An 18,190-nucleotide genomic window follows, 5' to 3' on the forward strand; every position below is an offset into this window, starting at 1 on the left:
GCGCCCATGTGTGGGCGTCAACAGCCACTGTCACGCCCTCCTGTCCTCGGGATATCTTCTTCCTTAGTCCCAGTGGTCACTCTGGGAGTTGGGCTCGGCTGGGCCCCTTCCCAGAGGAGGTCTATCCGGTGCTCACCCCCCACTTGGAGCCGACAGTCCAGGGTCTGAAGACTCCCTAGGCAGTTGAGAGGAGGCTCTGGGAGCGCTAGGGTATGCTGGGCAGGGTGGGCCGTGAGGGACCGGATTGAAAAGGAGTGCAGCCTGCTAGGAGGAAAGCCCCAACTGTCTGGGATGAATGGCCAGAGTTTGGCCAGAAAGGGGCCATGGGAAGGGAGGACCCAGCTCCCACCCCCCACCCCCCGACAAGAAATGGGCTCTGAACTCCAGCTGGCCAAAACCTCCTTCCTCTTTCTCAGCCTCTGACGTGAGAACCTTGGCTTTTGCAATCGTTGGTCTCATGGCTTCTGGAGAATGAAAAGCCCATACTAGGAACATGTCTAGTTAACACCTAAACCCAGCAATATCTGTGAGGATCTTGAAGTCAGAGCTGCTTCTGGTTTCTGGGAGGGGAAGGGAGGCCGAGGCCTATAGCGAGGCCGTGGCTAGGCTGAGGCTGTCCCCTCCGCAGGTACGTGTGGCTCCGGATCTGTGCCTCTACCCCTCCCCTCCAGTGCCAACTTCAGTGTGTGATGCCCCTGGTGAATACCCATTGTTTCTTTGGCGTCCCTCCCTCCTACCCCCAGGCTCCGTCCTTTCAGTCAGTTAAGAGCCTGCCTTAACTGGCTTCTTCATTTTACAAGGGAGAAAAAAAAAAAGTTCTCTTACTTTCTCTAGCAAGGCACCTGACTTACCCAGGTCCTCCTGCTGGCTGGCCTCCTCCCTGCCTGCCGCCTTCCTGCCCTTGGCTTCCGGGAGACACAAACGCACCACCCTTTTTCTGCCCCAGCCCTTTGCCCATTGGAAACGCCTTGACCCAGGACTCTACTCACCTTGTGTCACGTTACTTTAGCAAAGCACATTCCTGGCTGGTATGTCATCTGTGTCCAAACAACCCGGGAAGCTCGTGGTCTCGGGATGGTTGTCCTGAGCTTCAGTCTGGTTCTCTGCAACCCCCTGAGTGAGTTGGAACTGGTCTCTACCTTGGTATCTGCTCTGTGACTAGACGGAAGGGTTTGCAGCTAACAGGGCCCAGGAGGAGTAGGGACGGGGATCTGCCTGGTGGAATTCACAGCGCAAGGAAGTCAGTAGACTGGAATTAGAAGCCTGCATCTTCAGCTCCAAATCCAGGGTATTTCCCCCACCCATCTATGGTGCTCTTCCCACATCACTTGGCACCCCCTTGCATTGGGTTCCTGGGCCTCTTAATCAGAATCTGGGGCTACCTCAACCCCAGGATTCACCAGGGCAATGAGGTGAATGCCAGTCCCTGGCTTCAGAGAGAGAGAAGACCCTAATTCCCCTCTCCCCAGGAATGAGTCTGGCCAGCCCCGTGTCTAGAAGTTGGCAGGGCTGGTTTGGGCACCTGAGGTCAGGAAGTGGCCAAGTTTCTTGGGAGAAAGGCTGGTGTGGTGCCAGAAGTCAGGCAAGATATCTGAACGGGAACCTGCCAGCCAAGCCCTGCCCTCTATTAACTGGGCCCCGACATGCCTGTAACAGTGTGGGTTTTTTTTTTTTTCCTCTGCAGAAGCTGACGGGCCGCCTCATGCTGGCTGTGGGAGGGGCAGTGCTCGGCTCCCTGCAGTTTGGTTACAACACTGGAGTCATCAATGCCCCCCAGAAGGTGAGTGTTATCCCGTCCTTGGTTTCTCAACACCAGCAGGCTCTGCTGTGCACCCTCACCACACCCCACCCACATACACACTCACCCTGCCTCCTGGATGTTGGAGACATCTCCAGCGAATATTCTGACCCTGAACGGGTTAGAGACTCGTAGCTTTGGCCTTGGAATCTTAAGGCCCACAGAGTCACGGGATCTTTATAGATCATCTCGACCAACCTCCCCCACAACACAGACATTTGTAGAACTCAGAGCCATGCTCCGTGTAGTGATGCATTCACATGGCCCTTGGGTTACAGAGGCTGCCTTGGTGATTCTCTCACTTGCTGTTCACACCGCACTGTAAGGCAGGCAGGCAGGTAGCCATGCCCACTCCCACCCTGCAGGTGTGGGGAATGGCCAGAGCCCGCCCGACATCACCAGCTAGTCAGGGATGGAGCCAGGATGCAACATCAGTCTGCCTTGGTGGCCTCCTCTCCAGGTGGTCCCTGAACCCATGCTCTCACCCGTGCACACGTGGCACACTCCCTTGTAAGGGAGCCCACTCTAGGCTGAAACTGCCTGTCTCCCTGCAGGCCCCAGGGCCAGGCAAAGCAAAAATGGCTTCTTTTCCTAGGAACCAGGGCAGGGTACATATCCGCTTACTCCCTTCTCCCCACAACACACCCCAGATCTGTTCTCACTTGTTCACTTGAGTGTCTGGACAGGGAGGGACTCCAGTGAGCACCTCCAGCCTAGCCAGCCCACTGCTTTAGGGAGGAGGGGAAAGGAGGGGGGCCGGAGAGAAGACTGTGACAAGTCCCTCCTCTATACCAGGCCTGCTGTGTATATGCATAACATTGGGCTGTGATTTCCACTTTATAGACCTGAAAACCACGGCTCAGGGCAGATGAAATGACCAGCGGGCTCAAGGTCACATAGTTAAGGGATGTGGAGTCAGAAGCCAAACTCTCTTGTTTACACAATGTCAGGCCGTCTTCCTGACCAACCACCCTGTCAGTTTAAAAGTCCATACCTTCCCCGGGCAGGACAAAATGAGAGTTGACAAGTCCTCTGAACACGTTCACGGTCTAGATGGGTGAGGCCAGAAAGTGAGTGTGGCTGGCTTCTGAGGATCCAGGCTTGTTTGGGGGAGTGGGGTGGCGACCAGGAGTCAGAGTGGGGCCTCCTCCAAAGAGGCAGAGAGTGGCAGCAGGGGCCACGCCCAAAGCTGGGGAGCAGGTCACCAGCAAGGCCAGGCCTGCTGAGTCACGCTCAGCTGCAGTGGAAGTGATGGGGCTTTTCCATGGGCGACCTCAGGCCCATGCTTGGAACCGTCCCAAGCCTGCTTTTGCTAAGTGCTCTGAGCAGATCTGCCGAGGTGTGTGCCCTGGAGTCGGCTCCCTTTGGGAATCCTTTCAGATACAAAATGTGTACTGTCTTAAGAGGGAGGTTGAGTTCTCCACTTGACTGCACACTGGAGTCTCCTGACACTCACCGTCTGATCTCATTGGTCTGGGATGCTGTCTGGGCATCAAATTTTTAAAGCTCCCCAGCTGCTTCTCATGTACAGTCAGAGATGAGCAGTACTGGGTTAAGTGATCACACTATGTCAGGAGTGATCACTTGACTGTGATCACATGGGGAGTTACATGGAGTGACAGAACTAGGACTCTGGGAGCAGGATAGAGGAGTTTTCCAGAAACAGAACAGGTTTGTCGTAAGCAGGGGCCCACAAAGATGGGAAGAAAGTGCCCAGAGGAGAGAAAGTCTCTGTGTCACTAGGGTAGAATGGGAGGAGGCAGAAGGATGGGAGGTTGACGAGGTGAGCCAGAAGCAGACCACAGAAGGTCCTTGTGGTTGGCAGTTTCATATGCAGAATCTCCAGCCCCCGGCAGGGCAGGGCACAGTGAGAATGGGCCCGTGGGCACCAACGCGGAGGCCGAGCTGGGGAGGGTGGCCTTCAGGGTGAGGACAATAGGGTCCCATTGAAGAGGACAGAGTGGGTCAGATTTGCATTTTAGGGAAATGATTCAGGCGTCTGGTGCAGTGGGCTGGGTCTGAGAATGTGAGACTGGAGACGAGGAAACAGTGAGAAGGCAGCTGTTGTAAGAGGGTTAGAAAAACAAACACTGAGTAGGAAGAATGGGCAGGAGCTGGTCATCGGTTCAGCCTGAGGATGAGAGAGTGGGGTTTAAAACTGGCTTCTAGCTTTGACCGACGTTGGGGCTGGAGGAAGAGAAGGTAGGTGCTGTGGGACACGCAGGACCTGAGGTTTGGTGACACAGCATACAAACACTTGGACACGGGGGTCTGTTTCTTCAGAGGGTAGCCAAGGGAAGAAAGCTAACAGGTGGGTCACTGGTATCCAACGAGTGATAGAGAAGGATCTCCTGGAGAGACTGTGAATAAAACAGAGAAGTGAGGGGCAAGCCCGGGACAGCACCCCCACTGACAGTAGGTCCTGGGAAGGAGGAGGAAGAGAGCTGGCACCTCCAAGCTGGGAGATAAGACCTCCTGAGCCAGAGAAAGAATGGAAGCGCCTGAGGACAAGGGTCCACGGTCCCTAGAGCAGTACCCATCGGTAGGAACAGGCATTCGGATGAGGACAACTGAAGGAATGCTGTTGGGCTCCAGAGGCTGACCCGGGCGCAGCAGCCAGTGTGGCTGAATGTAGAAGACCCGATGGTGGCCCTGCATTGGCAAGGCTGACGGAGCGGAGTCCTGTGGGTAGAAGCCCCCTGCAGTGGGCTGAAGAGGGAGGAGGGAGGTGGGAGAGAGCAGAGACGGCCCTTCCCAGGGACTGGTGGAGAAAGAGGAAAGGAGTGGTCACCAGAGGGGTTGTGGGGCTAGGATTTTTTTCTTTTCTAATACAAAGACTTCATTTTTAAAGGGATTGTCAGGAATCAGTGGAGGAGAGGGTGAAGCTGGGGTCGGGGCTGGGGGTGGGGGTCCTTAAGGAGGCAGGTGGTGGTGGAGCAGAGGCAATGGGGTTGCACTTGGCCGGAAGGGACTAAGACACTTCTGAGGGTGCAGGTGTGGACAAACCCAGAGTGACGTCCTCCGGTTCTTGGGGCCTCCCATCTAATCAGCTACCGGTGAAAGGTGAGAATTTCAGTGGCAGACAGGCGGGACAGCAGGCAGGGAACCTGGAAGCCTAATGGGCAGCACAGAGGCCCAGTTGTAAACATTCACGTGAGCACTTGCGGGCACCTGTCCAAAGGTCACTTGGGCAGCCAGCCTCTGGGGACCCAGGCGAGAGACCTGAGTGGTGTTTCCAGGGGTCGCGTGCTCAGGCACTCCGCCTGTTTACTCTTGCGCTTTACAAACAACCTCTCATAAGTCTGGCTGTAGATTTCTCAACCAGGAGCAAATGTGATAAACTTAAGTGAAGAGGGGAGAGGATGACACCAGAGTGGGAGATGACAGCGGGGCTCAGCGGCGACGGTCCTGCCTGGGGAGGCACCAAAGCCATCATCCTAGGACGGCACGGTGCTTCTGCCAACATCTTCATTCCACAGGGACGAACCAGGCGGCGTTCTCGACTTGAGGCGGGATGAGCTGTGAACACAGCAGAGACCTCCCAGCCCTCAGGGAACTGCCTGACACAGGGTCAGAGCTGGGCCCTGTCCTGCCCTCCAAAACCATCCAGAGGGCGAGGGTGGGGTGGGGTGGGGAGACTCCTTGGGAACAGCGGGAGTATTAATAGTGGAGGGCTCCTTGGTGCTATGGGAACAGAGAGAAAGGAATGACTAATGCTGGGGGCAGGGCTGACGGGAGAGACAGGAAGGGCTTAGCGAAGGAGTTGGCAGCTGTGCTAGACCTTGGAGGGCACACCGGCCCCAGGGGACAGATGGGCAGGGATCGCAGGCAGGGGGACTCGCAGGCCTGTCAGAGATGCGGTGGCGTGAGGTGTCCCGCTGACGGCCCACGCCATGAGGCCGGCCACTCCTGTGTAGAAGCTCTTCTCTTAGGAAGGCTGCCACGCTGGCCAGGGTGGCCTGCTCACCAGAGGAGACCTTGCCCCACCAGAGGTGAGAATGCCAGTGCTGCTGTTCATTACCAGGAGCTTGGTCTCCCCCACAAAACAGGCCCCCGAGGGCTTCCTCCTGGAAGTGGTTAATTAATCATAACATTATCTTAAATGTTTACAAAGCACCTCCTCATAAATTATCTCCCCACAGTAGCCCCACATGGTGGGTGGGGCCAAGGTTATCTTCCCACTCGTAAAGGAGGCCTGGAGGCTGGGTTGAAGGCACCCAGGGAGTGAGAGGCTGAGCTACAGATGGCCGCCAGGCCTCCGTCTCTCCGGGGCGGAGGGGAGTGTAGCCACACAGAGAGCAAACAAACGAGCAAGGGCATCCTGACCACCACACTGGGTGGAGAGAACCGCCTCTCCCCTCCCCAAGTGGCTGAGCTGCCAACAGAGATGACTAAAGGCCATTGAGGAACCTTGAGTTCCTGGCCGGGGGACAGTGTCAGGCAGTCTGAGGCACCCTCAGAAACCAGACCGTTTGGGCTGGAAGGGGCCTGGCGGGCCGTTGGCTCAACGTTCCTTGTTTGCCAAAGGAGGAACTTGGTCTAGAGAGCAGGCAAGGTCTGCCCAGGACAGCCCAGCTTGGTGAGTGAAAGTACTTGCAGGCAAGACAAACTTCCCAGCCCAGGCCCCAGGCAGCATCTCCTCCTGGATCCAAAGAGCTGGGCCCCTCTCCCCTCTGTTCATCTCCACTTACGCAGACTCTCACAGCTTACAGCTCACTGCGCCAGATGTTGTTCAAATGCGTTAGAAATAGTAATTTAATTGTTACTTGCAATAACTCCATTAGGTAGACACAGTGACCCCTGTTTTATAAGAAACTGGGGAACAGAAATGTTAAGCAATTAAACCAAGAACTCCCAGCTAGTGATAGAGCTGGGATTTAAATCCAGGAAGCCTGGCTCCAGCCTGCGTTCTTGACCACCCGTAGAAGAAAAGGCAGTTGCACTTACAGACGCCGAAACACTCTTACATGCCAACAACTGCTACCCAGCTGCTCCTTCCTGCTCCGACTTCAGGCCGAGTCAAGCTTAGTTACGCACAGACGTCTCAGTTTCCCACACACAGCTGCACAACCTCTTACACCATCACACCCTGTCACAGCTCCATCATCTCTTAAGTCACTCAGATTCATGGCTTGTTTTTCAATTAGTGACAGTGCTTTCAACCTCTAGCCCTATGCTGGGACCCAGATGAATCAGGCCATCCCCATGTTGAAATTTAGTGTAGAGGGCGCACACAGGGCCTCACAGTTACCTGTCCTAGTTAGCTGTCCAGGGTAGCAATGGAAATGCCGACAGACTGGTGAAAACAGACAAGGGGGAGGGAGAGGGTACCTGGCCCTTGGAGCAGGGTTTTCTGTAGTTTGGGACCAGAGAGTTCTTTGGCATTACAGGGGCTGTCCCATGCATTGTAGGATGTTTAACAGCATCCCTGGCCTCTACCCCCACCAGGGTGACAACCCAAAATGTCTCCGAATATCACCCCATCCCAGGGCGGAGGGGGACCAAGCTGCCCCTGTTTGGGAACCACTGCAGTAATGAGAAGGTGATTATGAAGGCTCTCCAGAGGAGGGATAGTGCCCAACAGCTTACCAGGCAGAAGGCAAAGGAGAGGCAAGGCGAAGGTGCAGAGGTGTGGGGCGCTCAGATGGCACTGCCACGTCGGGGCGTGGCCACATAGGGTGGGAAGAGACACTCATCCTGAGGGTGTGAGCTGTGAGCAGGGGAGATGAAGATCTGTTTGCAGGGGAGACCCCAGAGGCTAAGGACCGGTGAGGAGGTCAGAGCGAAGGCTTGGAGAGAAGCCAGGTCAAGACTCTTCCAGAGAAGCAACCTGGGTGGTCTGGTCATCTGCTCTGGGGGTGGGGCCTAGCTTCTAGCTCCATCTGGCTGCCTGGGCCTCTTCCCCAGGCCCCAGGGAGAGGCCCCCAGGGGAACCCAGAAGCTATCTGTCCAGCCCCATCTGGAGCATCTGTCTCTGAACTCCCAGCTGACCCTGGGGCGTGGCTGGGCCGGCTGTGGAGACATCCCCTCGGGGCTGAGGGGTGGCAGCAGCCCCAGATGTGGGGGAAAGGTGGGGAGGGAATGGGAAATAGGGACTGAACTGGACAAGCCGGCCCTTTCTTCCTTCTAAGTGGAGCTCAAAGACTGAGTGGCTGTTTAACCCCCTCATCCTGACAGTACGTCTAAAAGAGAGAAGAAAGGTTTGAAAGAACACTGATTTTCCCTCTCCAAATGATCTAGAAGACCAGGCCTCTCCAGGGAAGAAGTTGAGACCAGCCAGAAGTTCCAAAACATATACCCCTTCTCTTGGCAGTAGTCTGGAATTCTAGAACATGGGTTGGCAGGGGGACCAAATCCAGCCAGCAGCCTGTTTTTGTAGGACTGTGAGCTAAGAATGGTTTTTCCCATGTTTAGAAGTTTGAAGAGAAAGGGAAGAAAAATAAGCAACAGAGAAGAGGCCATATGTGGTCAGCAAACCTTAATATTTTCTATCTATCCTTTTATATGAGTTGTTTATGCCAATCCCTGATCCAAATTTTGACTTGTATGCTCCCTGCTGACAGGGGACTCACTATCTGTAACATGGGTAATCTTATCCGAAAGCTCTCCTCACTACCCCTACCCCATCCCCAGATGAAGTCTATGCCCTGGGGCCCTGCAGACCTGCTGGGTCCCTCGGCCTGGGGCTGCCAGCAAGGTCTGAAGATAGAGCTTTACTCCCCAAGGCAAACGCCTAGTTATTCAAGTTCTTTCTCATACTATACATTCGTTAGGATAATGCTTTGTTTTTCAGCAATTTAAAAATGGAAAACTCTGTCCCTAATGCTCCTCTCAAGGAGGTGGCTTCTCTCCTTGAGACAACAGTGACACACTTACTCCAAGTGCCAGACAGTGGGTTCTGCCTCATGCCCAGAGCCTCACTACAGACACTTCCCTGACACAGAGGAAGTCAGAACGTCCGCTCCAGATGGACAGATGTGTGGTCCTTCACCCACAGTTACTACTCAGGCATGGAAGGGAGGTGGGTATCAGACATAACACAAACCTCTTCCCACCCTCACCCCTAGAAGAAGGGCTGGAATGAGGAAAAGCTTGTTACTGGAAAGGGATGGCAGCTGCCCAGGGCCATCCTGCTTCTCCATGCTGGCCCCCAACAGTATTGCCGAGTGAGACTCTGCCCTCTGGCTCCAATGAGGGGATGCCTGGGCAGAGAGTCTGGCGCCAGGGCCAACCAGGACCCGCCCTTCCTCCTTAGCACACAGCGGGAAAGGGCTGGGGACAGGCTGGGACGGGGAGCAGAGACGAGGAGGGCTGAGCCTGGTCCACTTGATGTCCAGGGCTTGACTGCCAAGTCTGGGAGTAATGGTGGGAATCGGAATCTGGCTTCAGTGGGTGGGAGGAGTCAGGAACAGAATCCAGGTGAGACCTAGGACAGGTGCTGTATGGGTAGAGAGGAGGACAGGTTAGGAGGTGAATTTTAGGGATGGGACCTGCTGAGTGACTGGATGTGGGCCAGTGGCAGGACCAAGGGTATCTGTCTTCCTGGCTGGTAACCAGAATGTGAGGCTGGAGCATTCAGAAGATGTACACGTGAGGCCTCACCTCACACGTGAGCCGCGGCTGAGGAGGCTGCCAGGAGCCTCAGTGTGGGTCTGTGGGATCCGGTTAAGGAAGCAGTAAGGAGGCTCTCAGACAGGAAAGAATCTGCCTGCAATGCAGGAGACCCAGGTTCGATCCCTGGGTTGGGAAAGATCCCCTGGAGAAGGAAATGGCAACCCACTCCAGTATTCTTGCTTGGAGAATTCCATGGACAGAGGAGCCTGGTGGGTTACAATCCATGAGGTTGCAAAGAGTCAAACAGGACTGAGCGACTAACCCTAAAGAGGCTCTTCTTCCCTGAGGGCAACCCAGCCATTGCTGGATGATGCTGAGGGCAGCAGCTGGGTGGGAGAGGTGACCCTAGAACTTCTCCCTGTGTAGGGTTCTTCTGTTCTTGAGGGACCCTCTGCCTTTCCTGAGCCAAGGGTCAACTTCACCCCCCACATAGGGCATGCACCCCCGGGGGAGAGGATAGAGAGTCTACACACCACATGCGGGAAAGGAAAACCTCACTCGGCTTCTTCCCACAAATCTCAAGCACCAGGTCCAGAGGCAGGAACCCGCTAGGCAGCCTCCACTCGGCCAGGAAGTGCTGCTGGCGGGTGAAGAGGATGAACCTGGGGCAGGGTAGAGGGGGCTGGCTTCTCAGCCTCCCTCAAGCCCATACAGTGGTCAAAGCAGCAAGGGGCTCAGGAGCCGAGAAAGAGGCTCACCCGGGCTCACCTGGAACAGGATTTGGGCCCTCTGACTTGTCACCACATGCAGGAGATGTAACTGGGGAGGCTCTGGCGACACCTCGTAAATGATATACATATTGACTCCTTGCACACAATTCAAATGAGCTTCATTAACTGGCTTGGCAGATTTTAAAACGCATGTGGGGAGAGTTCTGTGAGACAAGCATCTGAACCACAGAGGGTGGGGGTAAACTACAGAATGCAAAAATTAAATGCCACTTGGAGCAAACACCTCACCTTGGCCCTGCAGAGCCCCAAGGTCAGCAGTGCACTCAAGCCCTGCTTGTACGTCCAGTTGCTCACGGCAGCAGAGGGTAAGGGGTAGGAGGGCGAAAGATTTCCACGCAGATGATGGGCCCCCTGAGGGGTGAGGGTCACTTATCTGGGCAGTTCCCTTATCCAGGACAGCTTGCTCTCTGCAGAGCCTGATAAATGGAGCATTGCTGTGCCCAAGCAGTCCTCCTCTGGGATTGGTTTTGTCCCTTGAAGAACACAAGCACTTTGTGTTTGTTTGGTTGAAATCTGCTTTCTGTGCCCCTGGTAGATGTAAGGGTTTCTAGGAGGAAAGCCTAAGCCCTTTCATGGCTTCCTTCATCCTGCGTGAGCCCTGGGACAGGCCCTGGGGTGAATCCACTGGGGTCCCTACCCTCAGGGAGGACGGACTCCTGGAACCCTCTGAGCTGGATTTCAAAAGGTTTCAGCGTGGTAAGGCAGGGCAGGCCCTCGGGGAGTAACTGTGGAAGGTGGGGAAACAGTGCCTAGGCCAAAGGCAGAGACACTGTCAGGTGCCATGATTTTGACTTATGGGATGCAGGCTCCGTCAGCCTTTGTCAGTGGCCTGCACTGCCCTTGAATCAGAACTGAAACATGCATGGTGGGCTCCTCGGCTCAGTGGTGGTCCCAAGCACCGTGTGAGCACTACAAGTGTGTTTCCTTAACTCCCCACAGCACTATGAAGTGGGTATTGCTAAGTCATCATTCAAGATACAATCACTTGCCCTGGAGATGAGTGGTAGAGCCGAGTCTGAACTTGGTTGAGTCCAGCTTCCCTGGACAGACAAATAGATCACTGAGTGGGCATTCCTGGGACCGTGGGGCTTGAAAAGGTTAAGGACAGTCAAAGAGCAGTGCCGACGGAGATCGTGCTGCATGAGAGACTGCATACAGCCCAGGGTACCCGAACTTGCAGTGGGGAGGGGTGCACCTGGGTTGGGCTGGTGTGGAGTTGAGTTTGAGCTGCAGGTGGTGAGGGCAGCAGGGGCATGCAGGTTTGTGACTTGCTGAAGCCGGGAATACTCAGATTATGTGAGCACGAGTATGTGCATGTGTGTGTGAGTGTGTGAATGCATGGGTACACAGGAAGTTGTTTCTGGGTATGCTGGGCCTGTGCCAGCTACACATGTGGCTGGGTGGGTCTGGCCCGTCCTGAGGCATGGGCATGTATCTGTGTCACCTGAGAGCAGAGAGTGTGCGCAGGCAGAACCGGTGCTGTCCGCCTGCCACATTCCCGGGCCTGAGCGGCCAGGCCCTCCCCTTGGTGGGGGCAGGGCTAGTGGGCAGGCCTGTTCTAGGACAGGTGTCTCCAGTTCCTGGAACTACTTCCTTGTCTGCAGCTTTTCCCCGAACCTCCTAGCTGGGCAACTGGGAGAGAGGACGAGGCCATGGGTCCTTCAGGGGGGATCTCCCAGGCCAGGCGGGAGGGCCTGGGCCTGGAGGATAGAAAGTGGCAGCTTGGTCTCACGAGCATTTGGATGCAAGATGTTCACAGCAGACCCTGAGTGCAAAGTGAGCGGGCTTCTCCCTTCCTCCCAGGGCCTCTCTTTAGCTGTATTTCCTCCCCAGGAAGCGGGGTTGGGGAGAGAGCCAGGGTGGCCAGTGGCCTTAGGCACCTTGAAGGAAAAGGGGGCATGCAGGCGGAAGCGGTGTCTCTGAGCCCCTCTGCACTGCCTGAACTCCCAGTGCTGGTCACTTGCCATCATCCCCAGAAAGTCCTGTTGAGCACTGGAAACCACAGGGCCCTGGAACCTGCACCTTGGGGAGGTGTGAGAGCTGGCACCACTCTCCCTCACAGATAGAGTCCAGCCCCTTGTTTCTCACAAGGAGGTGAGGGTCGGGGGGCACTGAAGCCCACCGAAGGGGAAGGGCCTGGGTCTGGGGCCCTGGGCCCCTTCCAGCATCCCAGGGTAAAATGGTCCTCTTTGAGAAGGAGTGAGAGAGAAGAGGACGATGGGTCCCGGCCTCACCCACCAGGCTGTTGCTTCTCCTGCAGGTGATTGAAGAGTTCTACAACCAGACATGGATCCAGCGCTATGGGGACCCCATCCCGCCCACCACGCTGACCACACTCTGGTCCCTGTCTGTGGCCATCTTCTCGGTGGGAGGCATGATTGGTTCCTTCTCCGTGGGCCTTTTTGTTAACCGTTTTGGCCGGTGAGCAGAAGGGGTTCTGGCCCTGCCCAGGGAGTCCCAGCTTGGAGTCAGGGGGTGAGGGGGCCTTCTCTGCCTGTCCTAGGGCATTATCTATGACCCAGCCCCTGGGGTTTCCAAGGGTCTCCAGGGACCTGCCTGACCTGTGACCTCCTCCACTCCCCACCTGCTCCCCCCCAACCCAGGCGGAATTCAATGCTGATGATGAACCTGCTGGCCTTCGTGTCTGCTGTACTCATGGGCTTCTCAAAACTGGGCAAGTCCTTTGAGATGCTGATCCTGGGTCGCTTCATCATTGGTGTGTACTGCGGCCTGACCACTGGCTTTGTGCCCATGTACGTGGGGGAAGTGTCCCCCACGGAGCTTCGAGGGGCCCTGGGCACACTACACCAGCTGGGCATCGTCGTCGGCATTCTCATCGCCCAGGTAAGCACCCACCCATGGCTCCATCCCTTGGGTGTATGTCCAGATTCGACTCCTCGCCCAGCCTTCCACAGCCCTGGAGAGGACAGCCTCGTGGCCACATCCGAGGCACAGGTCCCAGGAACACACCACGTTCATCATCCTCCCCGCTTCCCCATTCCTGGTGGGAGAGCAAGTCCGGTTGCCTTGACCCTTCTCATCCCCGCCCAGTCAGCCTTGCCTCCTTTCTGCTCACCCTGGCACCCAAGCACAGGGCAGCCTACTGGTTTCTCAACCTGCCATCGTCTCTCTCACACCTCTAGGACCTGATACCTGTATATATGTACACACTCCCCTCTCTCAGGGCTCTCCCTTCTCCATCCCCAAATCACCTTGTGGCAGGGCAGCAGTCCCCCCGCCCCCTGCCAGACATGTTTGCCATCCTGCTATCTTATCCCCACCACACCCAAATACTGTTAAGCAGGTCCTGCTTTCCCCTTGTCACAGATGAGGAAACCGAAGTTAAGTGAAAGTGAAAGTCACTCAGTTGGGTCCGACTCTTTGTGACCCCATGGACTATGCAGTCATGGAATTCTCCAGGCCAGAATACTGGAGCGGGTAGCCTTTCCCTTCTCCAGGGGATCTTCCCAACCCAGGGATCAAACCAAGGTCTCCCGCATTGCAGGTAGATACTTGACCAGCTGAGCCACAAGGGAAGCCCAAGAATACTGGAATGGGTAGCCTTTCCCTTTTCCAGCGGATATTCCTGATGCAGGAATCAAATTGGGGTCTCCTGCATTGCAGGCGGATTCTTTACCAACTGAGCTGTGAAGGAAGCCCCCTCAGAGAAGTTAAGCCTCACATTAGTGGCACAGCTAGACTCAGAACTAGAGCCCTCTCTCTGAAGCAGGGAAAGGCTCCTGGGTGGAGCGGGGTGGGAGCGAGCCCTGACCCGGGCACTCACAGCCGCTGCTCCCGCCTTGCTCCCCCAGGTGTTTGGCCTGGACTCCATCATGGGCAACCAGGATCTGTGGCCCCTGCTGCTGAGCGTCCTCTTCATCCCGGCCCTGCTGCAGTGCGTCCTGCTGCCCTTCTGCCCTGAGAGCCCCCGCTTCCTGCTCATTAACCGCAACGAGGAGAATCGGGCCAAGAGCGGTACGGCGGGCCCTGCCCCTCCCCGCCCCCTGCCCCAGCCTTCTCCCCGCGCTGAGCCACCCCCGCCTTCCCTCCGGCCCCCTCAGTGCTGAAGAAGCTGCGTGGGACCGCGGATGTGACCCGCGACCTGCAGGAGATGAAGGAGGAGAGCCGGCAGATGATGCGGGAGAAGAAGGTCACCATCCTGGAGCTGTTCCGCTCGGCAGCCTACCGCCAGCCCATCCTCATTGCCGTGGTGCTGCAGCTCTCCCAGCAGCTGTCCGGCATCAACGCTGTGAGTGTCCTGTACCCACCCTCTCCTGTGTCCCCCGCCAATCCCTGGGGCCCAAGGCATCCTGTGGACAGATCCCACACCTGAAACAGCAGACGGACCCCTGCCCGAGGAGCAGCTCTCCTTTAGAACCCAAACTCAGAAGGGCCCTCCTGCAGCGTCCTCTTCAGTGTCCTTTACTGACCGTGTGTTCTGCACCCACTGGGACAGAGGCCGGGGAAGAGCCAGAGCACCCGGCTGAGCCCCGACTACTGTGTCCCGTAGGTTTTCTATTACTCCACAAGCATCTTCAAGAAGGCGGGGGTGCAGCAGCCCGTGTATGCCACCATCGGCTCCGGCATCGTCAACACAGCCTTCACTGTCGTGTCGGTGAGTCTTCCGCGTCGTTGCCCACAGCCAGCCAGCAGCTGGGGTCCAGCCTGTGATCTCAGGGCCTCGGGACCTCGTGACCGAACAGCAGTCTTTACTGCAAGCCAGGCAGGCATCACGTGCTCCCTCCTAAGTGCTCTCTCATTTCATCTTAAACAACTTGTCAAGTTCATCACTCGTATCAGTTGACACTGGTGCTCAGAGAAGTGCATCGGCTGGCCCAAGGCCACAGCCAGAATGCTCAGCTGTCTGGCTCTCGTGGGCAGCTCTCACCCCCTGGGATCCTATGTAGTCCCCGAGCCCAGCCCCAGGGAAGAGGCGATCCATCTGCCACTCCATCTCTGCGGCACCCTGTGGCTTTCCCAGCACTTGGGGGGGGACCCGCCTGGAGGGAGGGGCACCAGGAGGGGAGGCACCGACACTCTCTCTGCCCACAGCTATTTGTGGTGGAACGAGCCGGCCGGCGGACCCTGCATCTCATTGGCCTGGCCGGCATGGCAGGCTGTGCAGTGCTCATGACCATCGCGCTGGCGCTGCTGGTGAGTTGCTGTGCTCTGGGGGTGAGGTGGGACGGCAAGGGGGAGGGGAGAGGAAGGGGGACGGGGAGCTCACGTGGGCATCTGATCCCAAGGTGCTCCTCTCAGCCCCAGGCTGGCCGGACCCCAGGTGGGGCTGCCCTCCCCCTCATTCTGCCGCACCCACAGCCCCGGGCTTGGGCCGAACCTTCGCCTTCCTCGGGCTGTCTCTTTCCACTCTCATCCGGTCTTAAACCAGCTCCTCCCTGCCTGTGCTTCCTCACCACCACACCTCCAACCCCACCAGTTCCCTCGCCCCTGGAGCTGCTCTGCAAAGTCTTCCTCTGCAGCCTCAATTCTTCTTGTAAACAGCCCTGGAAAGCAATGCCCTCCTTACCACAGAGGCGTGGAAACACGCCTTATTTCACTCAGTCCTCAGGACGCACAGGAGTAGTTCAGTCAATATTTCCACTTCTCCAGTGAGGAAACTTCCCCCTCCCCAACCCTTTCCGGGTGAGGTTAGTAATGCAGCAGATAAAGCCAGGAATCAACCTCAGGTCTGCTGGCCCTAAGCCTGTGACTATAACCTCTATGATAACCTTATCCCAGGCACTTCACACACCACTCGCTTGTCCAGTGTTTGGACAAGGAAAACACCAGGACACTTATTTTACAGCTGCACCAAGGCTTAGAGAGTATGTTGATGACTGAGAGGCCCAGCACCCCATAGGTGATAAGCAGGGGATCTGGAATCTGGAACAAAACCATATAACTCTTCTACTGTGGTCTCCTCGAGAATGGCTCTCTGTGGAACTTCATGCCTGCCCAGTGCTGGTCCTGAGCTGGGTACCTTACAAGCCTCTGACAGCCACCCCCAGGAATGTTCTTCCACATCTTCCCGCCATAAGCAGACTGCTCCACAGCCAGAGCCAGGGGACCACAGGGACCTCTTCTTAGCACCTCCTGCGTGCAACTACATGACCGTTCCTGGAGGCAGATGCAAGCTCACAAGCACCATGCAGGGCTTAAACTGTTTTGTTCAGATGAGAAAACAGACCTGGCACAGGGTACCTAAGTCACACAGGAAATCCAGGGCCAGCCCGAGGCCTCCTGCCTGCCAGAGTTCTGAACCTGCCCTGGGCCGCCCCTGAAGTTGGTTTCCTCTGAGGACCCAACACAGCCCAGCCTAACTTTCCTCCCCTCTCTCATCCTCAACAGGAGCGGCTGCCCTGGATGTCCTACCTGAGCATCGTGGCCATCTTTGGCTTCGTGGCCTTTTTCGAAGTGGGCCCAGGCCCCATCCCGTGGTTCATTGTGGCTGAACTCTTCAGCCAGGGCCCTCGTCCTGCTGCCATTGCCGTCGCCGGCTTCTCCAACTGGACCTCGAATTTCATTGTGGGCATGTGCTTCCAGTATGTGCAGGTGAGAGCCCCAGAGTCCCTGCACTCCAGCGTTTCTCTCCTGCACACAGGACCCCACAGCGCTGTGCAAAATGCTGTCCCTGCTATTCTTACTGGAATCACACTGGGGAGGAAACAGGCTCAGAAGGCCAGGTTACGGGCTCAGAACCCTGACCTCCACCCCAGGGTTCTTGCCTTAGCTTTGAATTGTCTATTCTGCTCTGCCATCAGAACCTGCTCTTATCACATGCCAGGTTCAGCAGAGTCCTGGGTTGTAGGTGGATATTCCCTTTTTCAGATCAAGGACCCAAAGGTAAAATGACCGTCCATCCTAAGGGCAGGATGTAGCGTCAGGTCTCCAACCAAGTGTTTCTATGTGTCTTTCAGGAACTGTGCGGACCCTATGTCTTCATCATCTTCACCGTGCTCCTGGTTCTGTTCTTCATCTTCACCTACTTCAAAGTTCCCGAGACAAAAGGCCGGACCTTCGATGAGATTGCTTCCGGCTTCAGGCAGGGAGGAGCAAGCCAAAGTGACAAGACACCTGAGGAGCTGTTCCACCCCCTGGGAGCTGATTCCCAAGTGTGAGGTGCCCCACACTTCCAGCCCGGTCTGCTCCCAGCGGCCCAAGGATCTCTCAGCACGCAGGCAGCTGGATGAGACTCTCAAACTGATAGATTTCAGCAGAGCCGGGCCTGGGGCTCCTTCCTTCAGCCAGCAGTGATGTCCAGAAGAAAATTCAGGACATTAATGGCTCCAGGATTTTAACAAAAGACTGTTGCTTAGATCTATTCAGATAAGCAACAGGTTTTATAATTTTTTATTACTGATTTTGTTATTATTTTTTTATCAGCCAGAGTCTCCTTCACCCACATCACTGGCTTCACCCTAAACGGCTCAGTGCCTGAGGGTGGGACCACGCCCTGCCTAGACACTTGCCTTCTTTGCCAAGCTAATCTGTAGGGCTGGACCTATGACCTAAGGACACACTAATCGAACTGCAAACTATGAGTCTTCTACTCCAAGAGGTGGCTATGGCCACCCCTTCTGTGGGCCTGGGTCTCCCCAACCTAGGGGTCAGGCTCTGTTAGGTTTTGCCTATTCCCGTCTCTTCCTACCCAACCACTCAAATTAATCTTCCCTTGCCTGAGACCAGTTGGGAGCACTGGAGTGCAGGGAGGAGAGCGGAGGGGCCAGACTGGGCTGCCAGGTGCTAGTCTCCTTTGCACTGAGGGCCAGACGATCACCATGAGAGGAGGGGGCCATGGGAAACTGGGAACTCACTATGCAAGAAGACCTGGACACTCCTGCCCTGCTGTGTATAGTTGGAAGATATTTATATATATTTTTTGGTTGTCAATGTTAAATACAGACACTAAGTTATAGTATATCTGGACAAACCAACTTGTAAATACACCACCTTACTCCCTCTGTAACTTACTTAAGCAGATATAAATGGCTGGTTTTTAGAAACATGGTTTTGAAATGCGTGTGAATTGAGGGTAGGCAGATTTGGA

General features: G+C 55.9%; 1 protein-coding gene across 1 annotated transcript in view; it reads left to right on the plus strand.

The window, feature by feature from the left end:
• Window positions 1-18,146, plus strand: part of SLC2A1 (solute carrier family 2 member 1) — a 28,205-nt gene extending 10,059 nt beyond the window's left edge. Inside the window, exons 2-10 of the mRNA XM_043461653.1 lie at window positions 1,685-1,780; window positions 12,404-12,564; window positions 12,747-12,987; window positions 13,956-14,118; window positions 14,205-14,392; window positions 14,654-14,758; window positions 15,196-15,297; window positions 16,492-16,695; window positions 17,061-18,146. Coding sequence (XP_043317588.1) covers window positions 1,685-1,780; window positions 12,404-12,564; window positions 12,747-12,987; window positions 13,956-14,118; window positions 14,205-14,392; window positions 14,654-14,758; window positions 15,196-15,297; window positions 16,492-16,695; window positions 17,061-17,261 — 1,461 coding nt within the window. The 3' untranslated portion in view covers window positions 17,262-18,146. The remainder of the gene's footprint in view (window positions 1-1,684; window positions 1,781-12,403; window positions 12,565-12,746; window positions 12,988-13,955; window positions 14,119-14,204; window positions 14,393-14,653; window positions 14,759-15,195; window positions 15,298-16,491; window positions 16,696-17,060) is intronic.
• Window positions 18,147-18,190: the final 44 nt, after the last annotated feature.

The sequence above is a fragment of the Cervus canadensis genome, chromosome 2 (genome assembly GCF_019320065.1).
Source record: "Cervus canadensis isolate Bull #8, Minnesota chromosome 2, ASM1932006v1, whole genome shotgun sequence".
NCBI classification, from domain to species: domain Eukaryota; kingdom Metazoa; phylum Chordata; class Mammalia; order Artiodactyla; family Cervidae; genus Cervus; species Cervus canadensis.